Source organism: Heterodontus francisci, chromosome X, assembly GCF_036365525.1.
Source record: "Heterodontus francisci isolate sHetFra1 chromosome X, sHetFra1.hap1, whole genome shotgun sequence".
Lineage (NCBI taxonomy): Eukaryota > Metazoa > Chordata > Chondrichthyes > Heterodontiformes > Heterodontidae > Heterodontus > Heterodontus francisci.
In genome coordinates, this window is record NC_090421.1 from 11405070 (window position 1) to 11422323 (window position 17254).

Sequence of the window (17254 nt, forward strand, 5' to 3'; positions counted from 1 at the left end):
TGTGTCCAGATGAATATTTATCCCTCAACTAACATCATTAAAACAGATTATCAGGTCATTGACCTCTTTTTCTGTTTGTGGAATCTTAAAGTGAGTCCCTATTTGCCCACCGAACAGTGATTACACTTTGAAAAGTAATAATTGACTCATGAAGCATTTTTCGGTATCCTGCTGTGTTGAAAGGTACTCTATCACTACAAGTTTTTTTGTTCTTTAAGGCTTTCAATGAATTTTCATCAGTAGCAAAGCAAACATCAGAACTCAACCCTTGATCCCATCCTCTGGCCCGTACCTAACCTACTTAGGGAGAAAGAAGCAACCCTAATCACAACTGGTGCTGTAATTATTTTAATTATACAGTTCCAAAAACAACCCACCCAAAAAATGAAAATTAACATTGCATGCTGCAATAGATGTGTGTCTGTCAATCATATGATCTTGAAGCAGAGATGAAGGCCAGTCAGCCCATCGTGCCTGTGAACGAGCTATCCAATGAGTCCCACTCCCCTGCTTTTTCCCTGTAGCTCTGCAGATTTTTTTCTTTTCAAGTATATATCCAATTCCCTTTTGAAAGTTCAACATTCTCAGTTATCCTGGCAATCAACTTGCCACAAGTTTGAGTAACATGCTAAGCACAGGCTGTTCCTTGCTCGATCAGAAAATTTGCTTGCTCTCATGTCATTATTCCCTGGATTTATAGATTGCCTCCAGGGGCTCTGTAGTGTTTTCTCAACACTTTAGTTTTTGGTCCTATATTTACTTACTGCAGTAGATGCCCTGAAAAATGACCAGAGGTTTGACCAGAGTTTTAACCTTGATGCAAACTCAGACCTCGCAAAGTCTTAGCATACAATACCCCCTCCGTCTGTCAACTCAGAAGGTTATGGAATGGGTCACAGCTGGGAAAATGCTACGTGGAAGATCAAAGCTGAGATGGTGGGGCTGTGTGCAGAAAAACCTGAGTTGAAGGGTGGCAAAGGGAAGATAGCTGCAAGAGCCAGCAAGTATGGTCACAATGATTTGTAGCACTGATAGCCTGGTTATGGAAACTAAGCAACTGACTCGTCTTGCTCTAAGCTGTAAGCTGTGACGTAGGGGAACTGTACCTTACAAAGTGTACTTCTTCAAACCATGGCGTGTGTAACTGATTGCAATGAAGATACTTTATGTAAAAGTACCAATTTCCAAGTAACAACTGTCATTCTGCTTAGAAACTATTGTGGCACTTCCAAGATTCATATCTTTAACTTGTTGAATGACCAACAAATGAGAGGACACGATAAAAAGAAAGACTTGCATTTATATAGCACCTTGCACGACCGCAGCACGTTCCAAAGCACTTTACAGCCAATGAAGCACTTTTGAAGTGTAGTTACTGTTGTAATGCAGGAAGCGCGGCAGCTAATTTGTGCACAGCAAGATCCCAGAAACAGCAATGTGCTAATGATCAGATAATCTGTTTCAGTGATGTTGGTTGAGGGATAAACATTGGCCAGAACACCGGGGAGAACTCCCCTGCTCTTCTTTGAAGTAGTGTCATGGGTCCTTTTGTATTCACCTGAGAGGGCAGACGGGGCCTCGGTTTAATGTTTCATCCAAAAAAAACAGCGCTACCAACAGTACAGCACTCCCACAACAGTACCAAGCCTGAGTGTCAGCCTAGACTTTTACACTGAAGTCCTAGAATGGGATTTGAACCCTTAACCTTCTAACGCAGCAGCGAGAGTGCGACCCACCAAGCCACAGAGCAACCTTGTGGGATAATGTAAAACAGCTGAAAGAAACAGAACGGGTGACGTCAATGGAAATATAAACTGGAAGAGATGTGAAACAGGCTGCTGATTCACGATTGTCCTTTTTACATTATCACACAGAATCAAAATTACCCCAACCATTGCTAAGGTTCAAGTAATTGATCAAATACCTTGAAGAAACCTTTGCATCCTTCACAGGTTCGTACACCATAATGTTGACATGAAGCATTATCTCCACACACAGCACACTGACCCTCGCTGGAAGGGGCATTACGAACTGAAGGAGAGGGGATGGGATTGTCTATTACAATGGGGCTGTCCAAGATCCGCGGTCCATGGTCCATGGGTAGAGCAGGAAAGTTCATTGAGGCGTGGTTGGTGACATCATAAGACATAGTATCAAGTAGTTGGTGGACAGTATTAGGTCCATGGGAACTTGCATCAAGCCTCATGTGGCAATGCGACACAGGAGATTCTGAAGGTACCTGCTTAAAGGAAAAGAATGAAAGTTGGGAAACATTTTTTTGCTGATCTAATAAATGATCCATCTCACTATATTGGAGTGAGTGATGTGGAAAAGAATCATCCCATATGGATACTTGCTGCATTTGAAAACTAGGGGTTGAAGGTGATGGGATGGAGTAGGATCCATTGTAGTATTGAGAAGATCCACACTGAGGTATCACCTCTTCCAAATGCATGTTGATCGAGCCTGGGTAACAGCCAAACATTTGAACGTCCTCCACTTTAAATGGAGACTGCTGGTTGGAAAGCATCAGTTGGTACAAATAGGCATCAAAGTCTCCGTTGTTGCTGTCGATGAAAGTGTTGAAACTGGGGAGAGAGGTGGTGGCAGCGATCTCCGTGGTGGTGAGGTCCATTCCAAACTTGACAAACTCAGGAGTCAAGAAGTCAGAATTGTAGTCCTCATATGGTCCTCCACCTTGTGGCAAGGTCCCATATTGTGCCTGAAGACAAGGCATCTCTGAAAAATAAACATATTAAAACCTATTCAAGTTAGAGGGCATTTTGGTCTTCTTTCATTAGTCTTACATCTTGTACTACTTAAAAAATACAGACTATACACAAGATGGATGTCCAGTGATGTATTATAAAAGAATCACGGAATCGTTACAGTGCAGAAGGAGGCCATTCGGCCCATCGTGTCCGCACCAGCTCTCTGAAAGAGCAATTCCCTCAGTTCCATTCCCCCGCCTTCCCCCCATAACCCTGCACATTCTTCCTTTTCATATAACTGTCCAATTCCCTTTTGAATGCTTCAACTGAACCTGCCTCCACCATGTTCTCAGGCAGTGCATTCCAGATCTTAACCACTCGCTACGTGAAAAAGTTTTTCCTCATGTCACTTTTGCTTCTCTTAACAAAAACTTTCAATCTGTGCCCTCTCGTTCTCGATCCTTTCATGAGTGGGAACAGTTTCTCTCTATCTACCCTGTCCAGACCCCTTCATGATTTTGAATACCTCTATCAAATCACCTCTCAGTCTTCTCTTCTCCAAGGAAAACAGCCCCAACTTCTCCAATCTATCTTCATAACTGAAATTCCTCATCCCTGGAACCATTCTCGTGAGTTCAGAAATCAATTCTCCAAGATGGCTGAGTGTACTTATACGTCAAGACTACTTTAAATTTGACAGCGGATTATTCAAACTGCCAATGTCACCGGGAAATGGAATCATTCCATTTTGCACCCAGTGATACCATCAAGCCAATATGTTGCAGGCCAGTTGGGCCAATCAGATGCTAACCTCAGCCCTTTTCTTCCATTGTTTTCTTATTTTTGACTCAGTTTCCAAAGGTTTGTGTTGAGTCTGTTGCAACTAAGCTAGCTGGTTTTTGAGTCTGCACCCCAAGACCTCACTTCATGGAAAACTCTTTCTTGAATAATCGTTCACTGATTTGCAATGCTGTCTTTTTTTAATCGTGACTCGATTCATGTTTTGCAAGTAGCCGCAAATAAATTGAATGTAACAGAACACGAGACTGCAATCCAAGCACTTGTGTTGGCCTTATGGCAGCAGACATTCTAAGCACACATAAGTGGCCATTTGTCATCACATAGATATATATATATATATATAAAATTGAACCCGGTACCATGTCCCTCCAGAAAATTGATAGCTGCTGCCAGTTTTTTTTTGTTAAAAATGTATCTTAAACATAGGAGCACAAGAACAGGAGGAGGCCCTTCAGCCCCTCGAGTTGTTATTCAATTAGATCACAGCTGATCTGTATCTTAACTCCATCTATCTGCCTTGGTTCCATGACGCTTAATACCTTTTCTTAACAAAAATCTATCAACCTCAGCTTTGACATTTTCAATTGGCCTCCAGCCTCAACAGCTGTTTGGGGGAAAGAGGGTTCCATATTTCCATGATCTGTAAAGCAGTTATTTTTCTTCAATACTCTGGGTGTAGTTCAGATCAACATTTTTTGGGTACCTTCATCAATTGTATGTTGTCAGTAGAGAGTCTTATTCAAAATGAGTGGGAGTGAGCGAGAAGACAACACAGTAAAACTGATTCTCTAATCTCTATTCCCTTTAAATGTGGTTCTACACAGAGAATGCAGGACATTTTTTTTATTCATTCCTGGGATGTGGGCGTTGCTGGCCAGGCCAGCATTTATTGCCCATCCCTAATTGCCCTTGAGAAGGTGGTGGTGAGCCGCCTTCTTGAACCGCTGCAGACCATGTGGTGTAGGTACACCCACAGTGCTGTTAAGGAAGGAATTGCAGGATCTTGACCCAGTGACAGTGAAGGAACAGCGATATAGTCCCAAGTCAGGATGGTGTGTGGCTTGGAGGGGAACTTGGTGTTCCCATGCATCTGCTGCCCTTGTCCTTCTAGGTGGTAGAGGTCGCGGGTTTGGAAGGTGCTGTCGAAGGAGCCTTGGTGCGTTGCTGCAGTGCATCTTGTAGATGGTACACACTGCTGCTACTGTATATCGGTGGTGGAGGAAGTGAATGTTGAAGGTGGTAAATGGAGTGCCAGTCAAACGGGCTGCTTTGTCCGGATGGTTTCGAGCTTCTTGAGTGTTGTTGGAGCTGCACCCATCCAGGCAAGTGGAGAGTATTCCACCACACTCCTGACTTGTGCCTTGTAGATGGTGGACAGGCATTGGGGAGACAGGAGGTGAGTTACTCACTCCAGAATTCCTAGCTTCTGACCTGCTCTTTTAGCCACAGCATTGTGCAATCATCAGCGAACATCCCCACTTCTCACCTTATGATGCAGAGAAGATCATTGATGAAGCAGCTGAAGATGGTTGGGCCTAGGACACTACCCTGAGGAACTCCTACAGTGATGTCCTGGGACTGATATGATTACCCCCAACAACCACAACCATCTTCCTTTGCGCTAGGTATGACTCCAGCCAGCGGAGGGTTTCCCCCTGATTACCATTGACCTCAGTTTTTCTAGGGCTCCTTGATGCCATACTCGGTCAAATGCTGCCTTGATGTCAAGGGCAGTCGCTCTCACCTCACCTCTGGAGTACAGCTCTTTTGACCATGTTTGAACCAAGGCTGCAATGAGGTCAGGAGCTGAGTGGCCCTGGCGGAACCCAAACTGAGCATCAGCGAGCAGGTTATTGTTGAGCAAGTGCCGCTTGATGGCACTGTCGATGACAGCTTCCATCACTTTGCTGATAATCGAGAGTAGACTGATAGGGCGGTAATTGGCCGGGTTGGGTTTGTCCTGCCTTTTGTGGACAAAAAGGACTGGTGAATTACTTCCCTATTTTTGAAGAAAAAAAAATTAAATAAAATTTGTTCTCTTAGGATGTACGAGGGGACATTCCCAAATAATGGTCAAGGCACTTCGCTTCCATTTGACAGCTGTTTTTTTGCTCTCCTTTAATCTTTCTACAATTTTTTAAAACTTTCTGACTAGAATTATGCTTATACCATTTCTTTCAACATTTTAAAAATGCATCTCACAAGCTATTAAACTCAATGACAATTTCCCTGGTGTTGTCACTGTACATTGGTGGAGACAAAGTGAGATTAGGTTAATACATTGAGCTCTGTACCAATGTAAAGCTAAGCCTGGGGAAGGTCTAAAATGGCCACCTGGCTTCACTGTGTCAGGTTTCCAGAAGTGCGCTTTTGACTTCCATTAGCAAGCAATATGAAAGTGTTCATTGAGCCTGGAAGACTTTGCTTGGTAGATGTGACCAACACCGTCCTGTGGTTCATTCTAACTGGAATTGGGTCTATGTGAAGAACCAGGATGTGATTAGGCCTGCAACGTCAATATTCATCATCTGATGTTGACCCAGAATTCACTGGGCTTGTGTGGCAGTTCAAAGGCAACAAAGGACATTCAGGGAAAGACTTAACAATGAAAGAGTGGGAGAGGGGAGAACCAAGATGGCCCATGGTGAATCTTAAACCACTAAAAGTGAGTCCTGCAGACTGTTACAGACGTATCGTAGAGAGACTCTCGGGGTGAATTTCCTAGCATATAAATGGGGTTTCTGCTGAAATGACACTGGCTGAACAGGAGAAGAGCTGAGGAAATTCATCCTGTCTGACTAGATTCACTGCTGATGGGAGCAGAGGATAGATTTAAAACATTAGGACATCTACTGCTGTCTTAGTACCTAGGCTTGAGCTGTTCTGGATGTGTCTAGCTTGCTTAATTTCTATAAATAAACCTAGCTAGCTAATTTGAAATATGAACTTAGCTTGCATGTGATGTGTTGGCAATACTGTCTTCTGGACTGCCTTGGAGTGAAGTGCAGTGGGCGTCAATGATCGAGGATTGCGTGAGTCCTAAATGGTATGAAAGGGGCAGAAAACCACAAGGCTCATAAGGGACACGAGGTCATTTTACTGAAAGGGCTGACACCATGGCAGGATGCTATTGCTGATTAAAGTAGAGTCATAGAGTTATACAGCACAGAAAAAGGCCCTTCGGCCCATCGTGTCCATGCCAGCCATCAAGCACCTATCTATTCTAATCCCATTTTCCAGCACTTGGCCCATACCCTCAAGTCACATCACAATGGTGGCAGAGCCATTGACAGGCACCTTGGTGCAAATTGAAGACTCAAGATCGGGTGGGGGCAGTCATCAGAAAGGTGAGTTGGGCAGGGTGTTGGGGGGGGGAAGAGGGTGGTTTGAGTCATGATTTTGGAGGATGGGGGTCCCAGGGTGTGAGCTGCCCAGATTACATCCATCGGCCCCCTGCAGGAGTGCTCCTCTGGTGCCCAGGAAAATAATGCAGCGATTACCTTTAGCAGGCCTCGTCTGAGAGTTACACAAGGTATGAGGAGACCAGTCTATCCAACAGTAGGCATTTCTCAAGGTCTCCACTACAAACCTTCAAAAATGTCAGACAGGAAAAGACTGTCTTGTCCATCCAGCCCGTCCTATACAGTTATGATGTCTTATGCATCAGCTCAAGGGACGTCTGGTGCCCTAGGTACCATGTTGTCTCTTGGGAGAGACGAAAAACAGATCAAAAATTCGAAGACCAATTGAGGGAAAAAGATCTGAAACATTGCGCTCCAGACAATCAAAACTAGTCTAGTAGACTGCATTGAATATGACTTATATTAGCTGATGCCTGTCTCTGCCCCGGTCAGGAATTGGTCCAGCTCTCCCTTGGAGGTACACAGTGTATCAATCAGCACTCATTGCACAAGCCTGTTCCACAGGTCTACTATTCTCTGAGAGGAGAAGCATTGGTGAGCAGCTAACCTAGTTCTTCCCATGCATCATAAGCCCTGGTCCTCCCCATCCCAACATTCACACAAATCTTTGTATCACCAACAAGCTTGTAGGTCATTCCCCCAGCACCTTCATCTGGGTATTGATTCCCCGACAGTGTTGATTAATTGACATTAAACGTCACAGGGCTCGAGTATGCAGACAGTGTTGCAAAGAGCACAATGGAATGGGGAGTGCATTCATTAGTGTGTCTATTTCTGCTAGGCTTGGACCTTCTAGAGCTTTACTGGCTGCCAAGAGATGAGCGTCTGCTCCAGCAACAACTCATGTTCCCCTTCCCTATCCCCTCAGGCAATAAACAGCAGACACTTACTCAGACCGAAAAGGGAACAATGTGAGACACTTCATCAGCTTGTCAACATCAAGAAGGATGGCCTTCTAGTCTCACTGATCAAAGCCACTTCTATTATCCTTTGACCATACTGTGCCAGTGGGGCTCAGTTGCTTAACAGGACATTGAGGGTTCGAGCCCAGTAGCAGGACCTCATCCTTCAGTGCTCAGGGGTGCTGCCTTTCGGATAAGGCCACATTTCCTTGTTCAGATGGGCTTTAAAGAACCCCCTCCCCTCCCCAACCCTGCCCCCACCACTACCCCTCCCCTTACCAGCCCTGGCAGTGTTGGAAGAAGAGCAGGAACATAAGAATTAGGAGTGCTCCCTATATCCCTTGATTCCCTGAGCGATCAGGAGAGCGCTCCTGGACTAATAGCCATCACTCATTCGGCACTACAAACAGATTAACCGATCATTCATGTCACTGCTGTTGCTGAGAGCTTGCTGTGCAAAAGAAATGGCGGCTGCCTTCCCATATATATGAATAGTCACTGCTTTTCCACTTAATGCACTATTTTACCATATATTTAGCTTGTGATAAGGCACTATAAGTGCAAATATTAAATCTGGATACATGTATTATACACTTTGTTTAAAACACATTTTGACACCTCCACCACCCTGCCCTCAGCTGGCGATAAGAATCTAAGAAGGGAGGGGCATCGATGGGCTACGGGTTTACGCCCCAAGGCCATGCTTACAACTTCTGTGGTGCCAGCGTGAGGGAGGTGGCAAGCAGAGGAACCTCAGCAAAAGTGAAGCAGAAAACAATCGGAGAGTCAGATTCTGCTGAAAAAAAAAGAACTCAAGCGTTTTCATACTAAGTACAACATCTGGCAATCTCTTGCTGCACAATACTCCATCCCATGCAACAAGCTCCCCCACCCCACCTCACAACCCCCAGGCTGGGCCTGAATGCAAGTGTTTGACCCAAATTGCCGCAAGGGCTGACAAAGCCCTAACTAGTCTATTGTAAAATGCTCTCCTCAGACAAGGATTTCAAGAAAGGATGAATGGACTAACAAAATAAGCAACTTCACAAGTGGCCAGCCTTGAACCAAAACAGATAGTTGGGCACAAAAGTGCTTCTCTTTCTCAATGCACTGCAGGTGAGATTGCACAGTGGCTTGGCGATATTTGACAAAGCATTAAAGAACAGTTAGCCGCAAGAGATTTTTGTGGTTAAACCACGTCTGTTATTCTGTACAAGGGCACACTAGAATTATAAAGTGGGATTTGACGGTAGTTATTTGCCTGTGGCTGGGGTTTGGGGGGCCACCTGGTGGTATCTCTAAGCCCTTGCAGCATGATCTGAAACAGAATTTCCCTGATCATACTCTGCTACCCAACAACTGAAAGGCACCTGCTGCTGGTCATATCTGTTTAATGGGGATATTTGTTCCAACAGTGAACTACAGTCTCGTATGCAGTGTTTGTAAATAGAAATAGCTGCATAAAAGGAACCTGTGACCCACAATTAACCATGGAATGCAAACGTGTTAACACAGGGAGACCTCTAGACACTTCGCACATGTGTCTTGGTCAATGCTGGCTCCCATCTGTTTAACTCTAACACCGCTGGTGGTAAATACTCTGGCAGCAGACAACCTTGTGTAGAACCCACCTCTGCAGCAATGGCCAGTGCTTCCCCAGGAGCATGCTGCCAACAGTCCCCACCATCTGATTAAACAAATCCCCTGGAACCTTGTGATCTCAAAGTTAAGTTTGACGCCCTTGCAATTTTTTTTCGGCACAGCACAAGTTTTTCATTTCATTTCACAACTGCAAAGACCATGAAGGTTTTCTCTTAAATGGAAGATGGATCAAGCATGGCTTTTTTTTTTGAAAAAGGGCACGGATCTTAATGTGCCATCTATGCCATTCAGAATTTTGGGCTACCCCTTTAAGATGGTTCCTGGTTATCTAAATCTTCTCAATAAGAAAAGTGAACAGTGGATGGCTTACTGCATGAGCAGCCAAACTATTACCTTAGATGTGTACAAAGTGATGTGAAAGGTATAAATTATGCCCTCCTGAATTGACATGCACTAACTCTCTGATGAAAGGTCACTGACCTGAAACGTTAAATCTGCTTCCCTCTCCACAAATGCTGCCAGACCTGCTGAGTGTTTCCAGCACGTTCTGTTTTTATTTCAGATTTCCAGCATCTGCAGTATTTTGCTTTTATATGATGTACTAACTCCTATCTAAAAAAAAAATCAGATTGCAAGGACTTCTTGCTTAGTGCAGCATTCATTATCGAACAAGTTACTACATAACACAGAAACCATGGTGAGCCATTAGCTGTGAGTGGCTTTTACTGTGATTTCTTAGAACATGTCACCCTGACTCATGCCTAATGATGATTGGCAGATCCTCTTCCATTAACATTAGGGAGCTTGGCAGGTTTCAGTAGGGAATTGTTTACATGGATTCTTAATACACCATTTTAAAACACTCTGCCCCCCCCCCACGCATGCTCTCTGGGTTGAAATGAAAGCTCCGTGCACCATAATTGGCCTTTTCATTCTTTTCCCAAAACCTCAAAACTGTGGGGCTCCTTTCTTTCCTCAGCCTTCCTTTACGCCTGCGATCTACTGGCTTCTATTAGCTAATCATAACTTCTTTCTTTACCTCAGCTTCTACCCTGGTCAATATGAGCAGCTTCCTTGACCCTTCATCTGGGTTTCATAATTAAGAAGAAAACAAATCTAGGGGCGCCAAAGGAAAATTTCGGGTGGGCAGCGGCGTTTAAGCCTATAAACAAATCCTGAGTAATATTTCTGAATTGTGTGCCTTGTAATTCACTGTACATCAGATCTGTGGCACACCCCTCACTGGGTATGTGGAGGGGATGTGTTTCCTGATATTTCTAGAACACATGGAGAAAGCCCTGAAGCGCAGTACTTAAAAAAAGCCAGTTGGCCACACTTAGTGACAGAATGTCAAGACTGCATATTTCTGTTCCTTCCTCACCCACCTCCAGCCCCCTGCCCCCCGCCCCTGGCATCAATTTTCTCTTCTCTCCTCCTGCAACATTGCATGTGTGTGGACATTGGATGAAGACAAGACTATGCCCCTCACAGTTGAATATCCTGCCAACATTCACTACCCAGTCACACTGTGAGGAATGGCCACTTGCGTGTGGTATTGGTGGGGGAGGGGGGCATAGAACATAAAAATGAACCATCATTGTATGTATAGAGACTACGCCAAAACTCCGACCGGCCCACCCGACACCACAAGTACAGTTCCTTACAGTCTTTCAGTGCTCCCAGGAACTGCCTGTCAGGGTTGAGTTTGCGAAACGGTATCGCACTTCAAGCCTGCTTTGAATGCAGGCCAATGTGGAACCTGCCACTGGATATCACCACAGTTACCTTCACTTGGCCACTCCTCGCCATGCCAACAAGAAGCTGAAAGGGTAAATAACCTGGACCGAGACTGGATGACCATGCCAGTCAAGGAGGTTAATGTGAACCAGAGATATCCTGCATCAACCCACCTTGGCTGAGGTTCTCCTTTAACTGCTATATACAAGTTCACACAGAATCACTCACACAGAATCTTCCATTTCCTTAATGCAGGGAGATCACGTATACATTGATGCAACTTCTACAACCAGAGTTTATGACACCACACGTTCAAAATACTTCGGAACACGGCACTGTGCACATCTCACAGACAGAATGGGATGGTACCAGGGGGGTACCTGTGACCTGATCTGGTAACCCATGAGTGATCAGTGAGTTATGTAGGTCAGGTCAAACGTGGGACAGTTTCTCTGCTGGCTATCTGCTAAAACGATCAGGAAAACTCTAGTTAGCATTTCAATCATTTAAAAATACTTGCGTTGAAAAGCTAGGTCTCACTCTGCTGCCTGTATACTAACTCCTGTTCATCTATCACCCCTGTGCTCGCTGACCTACATTGGCTCCCAGTCCAGTAACACTTCAATTTTAAAATTCTCATTCTTGTTTTGAAATCCTGCCATGGCCTCACCCCTCCCTATCTCTGTAATCTCCTCCACAATCCTCCAAGATATCTGCACTCCTCCAATTCTGGCCTCTTGAGCATCCCCGATTTTAATCACTCCACCATCAGTAGCTGTGCCTTCAGCTGCCTGAGCCCTAAGCTCTGCAATTCTCTCCCCACACCTCTCCGCCTCTCTACCACTCTCTCCTCCTTTAAGATGCTTCTTAAAACCAACCCCTTTTTGGTGAGGAGCTTGGAGCAAGTTTCCAACCTGTATTTTAGCTGGGAAATGGACAGGGGGTGCATGGTGAGAGGATTTGGTACTGAGAGACCGTTAAGGAAACAGGCGCCAAATGCAAACTACACAACGCAAATCCCTCCTGTGTGTCAAGGTCTTGCAATAAGAAATTAAATATTTCATACTTTGGGGTACCGGTCAGATTTTGTTATAGATGCCAAACAACTTTTAAAGAAGATATTGAAAAGGAATCTAATCATTCCTGCCCGTGTGTCTGCACTTGGGGAGGAGTCTTCACATTACAAAGAGTTGACAAAGAGAAACAATTACCTTTAATTGACCTCAATATGTGCCTGGTGCAGGTTATGGCTTTAAAGGGACTTGGCAGCACTTTACCAGCAGAGCACAGGTTGCGTGTCACGTGGTAAATGCCACCCGCCTTTATCTTGGCAAACGTAATCATCTGGCCCAGTGCTAAGTCACACAGACCAGAACAGTCCCAAATTCTGGGCCTCAGTCTATGCTCAACCTCAGCCCGGGGGCTGCACTAGTGGAAGTCGAGGCGGACTAGAGCTTGTCTCAAAGCCCCTAGATTCGGCAAGGGGTTGGGGAAACAAAGCATGAGTCAGGATTTCTGCTCTTGCTTCTTACCCAGAAACTTTGCTGGAAAATGCAGGTCATAGAGTCATTACGGCACAGAAACAGGCCATTCGGCCCAACTGGTCTATGCTGGTGTTTATGCTCCCCAAGAACCTTCTCGCACCCTAATTGACCGAACCCTATCAGCAAACCCTTCTATTTCTTTCTCCCTTAAATGCATCTATGCTATTCAGCTCATCTCCATGTGGTAGCAAGTTCCACATTTGAACCACTCTCTTGATAAAGAACTTTCTCCTGAATGCCCCTATTGGTGACCATCTTATATTGATGGCCTCTAGTTTTGGTCTACCCAACAAGTGGAAACATCATCGCTACGTCTACCCTATCAAATCCTTCATAATCTTAAAGACCTCTATCAGGTCACCCCTCAGTCTTCTCTTTTCTGGAGGAAAAAGCCCCTGTCTATTCACTCTTTCCTGATAGGTATAACCTCACAGTTCCCGTATCATCCATGTCAATCTTTTTTGCACCTTCTCCAGTGGCTCGATATCCTTTTTCATAACATGGAGACCAGAACTGTTCACAGTGCTCTTATTTCGTTTAAACCAGAGGTATTGTCACATGTGTCTGCTGGTACGCTTGAGTGTATACTGGACACTGGAAATAATATTTTTATTTCATTTTAAAAGTTTCCTTTAATTTATGGTTTAGTTCCTTATCAGTTGTGCCCCTCTAAAAGGGGGCATGTTTGCCTGTTTTTTTGCTTGATAACCCTAGCGCAACAAAGTGACTCCTTGTTGGTTTATTAAGAAGAGGCATACCATCTCTTACTAAACTTGGGTAGTGAGATCCTTGTGTTTAATTTGAGTCAACAGCAACCTATGTGTTATCAATGACACACTAACATCCACTACTAGTGTGCACAAAAATAGGTCAGAAAAGTATCACTGTTTTGTCCGAGTGGGATATTCGTAAACGACAGACACTTTCCCACTTTTGGCACCCGGTGTCATCGTCAACAAGGCACTCCTGGGTCAGCTAAAAATGGGTCTCGAAGTTGGGACCCTCCCACTCCAAACAATTCAGCTGGAAAAAACAGCTGAACTACATTTAGGATAAAGTGCTTCACAGAACGGAGAAGAAACATGCGGACTAAAATAAAGAAGATACAACAGCAATTTAAAGTACTGGTGCCACACTGCATACAACAATATAACACTGATGTAATACATGATATAGCTTTATATATGTTTCAATATAAATATTTCATATATGTTAAAGTCAAAGTGAAGTCGATAATTTTAAAAAAGGGCAAATCACACCATTGGGCTTCCTTTGAAAGTTACAGCTCAACAATGACAGCCTGCATTTATAAAGCGCCTTTTACATAATAAAACATCCCGAGGCGTTTCGCAGGAGTGTTATCGGACAAAATTTGATACCGAGCCACAGAAGGAGATATTAGGGCAGGTGACCAAAAGCTTAGTCAAAGAGGTAGGTTTTAAGGAGCATCTTAAAGGAAGCAGAGAAGTTTAGGGAGGGAATTCCAGAGTTTAGGGCCTAGGCAACTGAAGGCACAGCCGCCCATGATGGAGCGATTAAAATCAGTCTATCTCTGTTCACTTCCATTTAACTAGTGGATATTGACAAAGGATGTTAACATTGAGCTGATTGACAGTATCATGTTAAAAAGGGATTCTGATGCTGAAACTCCCTTCTCCAGATGGGTGGCAGTGAAGGCAGCTCAATTGACATACACTGATGCTGCTCACCTTTCATTATTTATTCCTGGCTGTTATCACCTCTCCTCAGGAAACACTTGCTTAATCCAGGTTTGTAATTCATTTAATTCAATTAAAAACCTGCTGGTTCTGCAAGAAATCAATACGTTTGTTAACAAAAAAAAAACCAAGAGATGTGCCTTCACAGAGAGCTTTCTCAGGGATTCACAGTGCTCCTGATCTGACCCGCCAAAAAACACCAAGTGGGGGGTGAAATTGGACATGGGTGGAAGGCGGGGAACAGGCGGCATCAGAGCAATCACCCGAAATACGCTCCAGCCATTGGCCACTTTCATTGACTTCAATACAGTGTCGGTAAAAGGAGATTACGTTTTGCGCCCCCGCCCATGTCCAATGTCACCCTCACCATGTTTAAAATGCACGATGGTGTAAATGGCTTCAAATAATTAACTACAAATCTCATGTTCCACAGCATTCCCCTTTCACCACCCGGCATGTTGGAGGATGATGTCTCAAAGCCCATCTTCCTCATCTGTCATTCTCCACAACAGATTTACAAACAAGGTTGGCGGGGGGCAGTGGAGGGGGAAGCAGATATGAAAGGGATTTTCAGTCCTTCTCTCAAGCCTAGGGATGTGACAGCCTCACATTCTGCACTTTAACTAAGAATCCTCTTCATTGGGGTCCATTCATATTTCATTTCCTGTCCACACCATGACGGAGATATATAGGTTTTTTTTTTCAAAAGCATTTTCTCTTTCAAATTCAAACTTAACTCTTTAACAGTTCCTCCCTCCCCTCCACATTGATCATCCTAACCAAGCCAGCTTTGCATCTTCCTCTCCCCACCCCTTTCTAAAATGCTCTGAGGCATTCCCCAATGGGAGGGACGCCCGCTGTTATGTTGCAAGGCTAGGGGTGGTGGAAAAAACAAATAACCAATCATAGCCGATGAGATGGTTTAACATTTTGGATCGAGATTTGCTTTCTCTCATGAAGGGTTTCTATCCAAGGCATTCACATTCACCCACAGCCCTGATGCGCCTTTCCAGCATTGTTGAGTTTTATTTCAGATTTCCAAGATTTGTAGTTATGTTTTTCTTTTGTCAATACCCAATAAATCGAGCCCAGTGGACCGAGAAAGGGGAAATTGCAATATAAAGGTTCTTTGCAATTGTTCAAAATGGCACTGCGGTGGTGCCAACCGTATGTGCCACAATGCCATGGGTGGGCAAGTTTGTGCCTGCTGCCTGCCCACATGCGCAGTGCCTCTTCCACATCGGGATTGTCAGTCTCTCCCCAGGCTGCTCTGCCTACTAGTACAGCGGAATAGCTACCGAAGCAAGGTGAGCCTCCCCGCACCCCACCATGGTCTATGCTGTAACAAAAACTGTATCAAAAACTAACACATGGCCCAGAGTTTTCTGGAGTGGGGCATCTCGTGGTGTGCCCCATTAAACCTTTCCCCTAGGCCTTCAGCTTGAGAAGCTCTTGCACCACGAATTGCTGGACCCGCGAGCTGTTAAAGGCAGCAACTTATGGCAATTCTCAACTCACATTGCATCCCTGCCTCACCTTGCTGGACAATTTAACACATCAAGAAGACCGAGCGCAACTAAACCTGCTGTTGTTTGGGCCAAGTGCTGGAAAATGGGATTAGAATAGTTTGTTGCTTGATGGCTGGCACAGACACGATGGGCCGAAGGGCCTGTTTCTGTGCTGCATAACTCTATGACTCTTTGCAGGTGGCACTTTTTTAAATGACTCGACACTTTTAAATCACGTCGTGTTTTTGTAGTCGATAAAACGTTTTAAAGATAAAGGTCATTGCTGTAGCAGGCACACGATCAAAGTGGTGATGGGTATCATATTACTAGCTTTAAAGGCACCTGTTAATCTGCTTTAGATTTACACTTGTCAGTACCCTTTTCCCCCATGGCCAGCAGGCATTCTGCACATCACATACCCTGGATTTCATAATTAATAAATATTTCCTCATACTTGTTTGGCTTATGCATATTTGTATTTAGAAATATGTTTTATACATCAGGGTTAGACACACGGAAATGTACTATTGAATTTTTAAAATCATTTATATGTGTTGGAATAATACAATTCCACCACAGTAGCATTCACAACCTGAAACAAAATTATTTATGGTCACCTTCTGTTGTTCCAACTGCTATATAATTTTATTAGCCAGGTTATTGCAATGATGCACATATAATTATTACATTGTTCGTGCTCTCCCTTCCCTTTCTCTTTTTTCTGTACCAGAATTGGAAATACTGCTCAAGGCAATTTAATAGTTCAGCATTCAAAGTAAATGCACTTAATTGCTGCGATACTAAGCCATACAGACCAGGTTAAACTATACTGAGTTCGTTCATCTCAGTTGCGGTGGTAGCAGGGATGTTACAGTTGGTCCCAACATTCCTGAGGAAGGGAGGGAGACCAGCCAGGGTTCCTACCCCTGTGATTGCCTGGTGGACATCGAGTGAGGACAGAATTGGGCTTACAGTGTGATGCCACCTATGGTTGAATGGCTGCCAACACGCACCGCCTGGGCTCACAAATGCCACTTGGGTGAGGTACTGGATGTCAACCAGTCCCCGAGGAATGATAACACGTTGTGTTCGGGAGAAAGAGGAGAAAACTGCAGGAAGAAAATTGCTGCTTATCTTTTGCAAAAGACCGAGTCTAAAAATAAGACCACTGCTGCATCTCTGGCACATCTCACTGATTTCTGACCAGTCCCACAGCTGTTCTGGAAACCACCTTACTGAAGATGCCTCATTCTTTCCCAAGCTATGATCTATGCCCTGCTTTTGGGCTTTGGAGTAAAGAAGCCTGCTA

General features: G+C 44.4%; 1 protein-coding gene across 6 annotated transcripts in view; it reads right to left on the bottom strand.

Moving 5' to 3' along the window:
* Positions 1 to 17254, bottom strand: part of LOC137358670 (nuclear receptor subfamily 4 group A member 1-like) — a 59542-nt gene that overhangs the window by 27172 nt on the left and 15116 nt on the right. For 2 of the 6 annotated variants that reach the window (XM_068024833.1, XM_068024831.1), the window contains exon 2: positions 1925 to 2739. In XM_068024833.1, the coding sequence (XP_067880934.1) occupies positions 1925 to 2737 (813 nt within the window). In that variant the 5' untranslated portion in view covers positions 2738 to 2739. Of the gene's footprint in view, positions 1 to 1924; positions 2763 to 4998; positions 5093 to 17254 lie in introns of those variants that run through there. The other 4 variants (XM_068024836.1, XM_068024835.1, XM_068024834.1 and 1 more) reach the window with 4 other exon arrangements.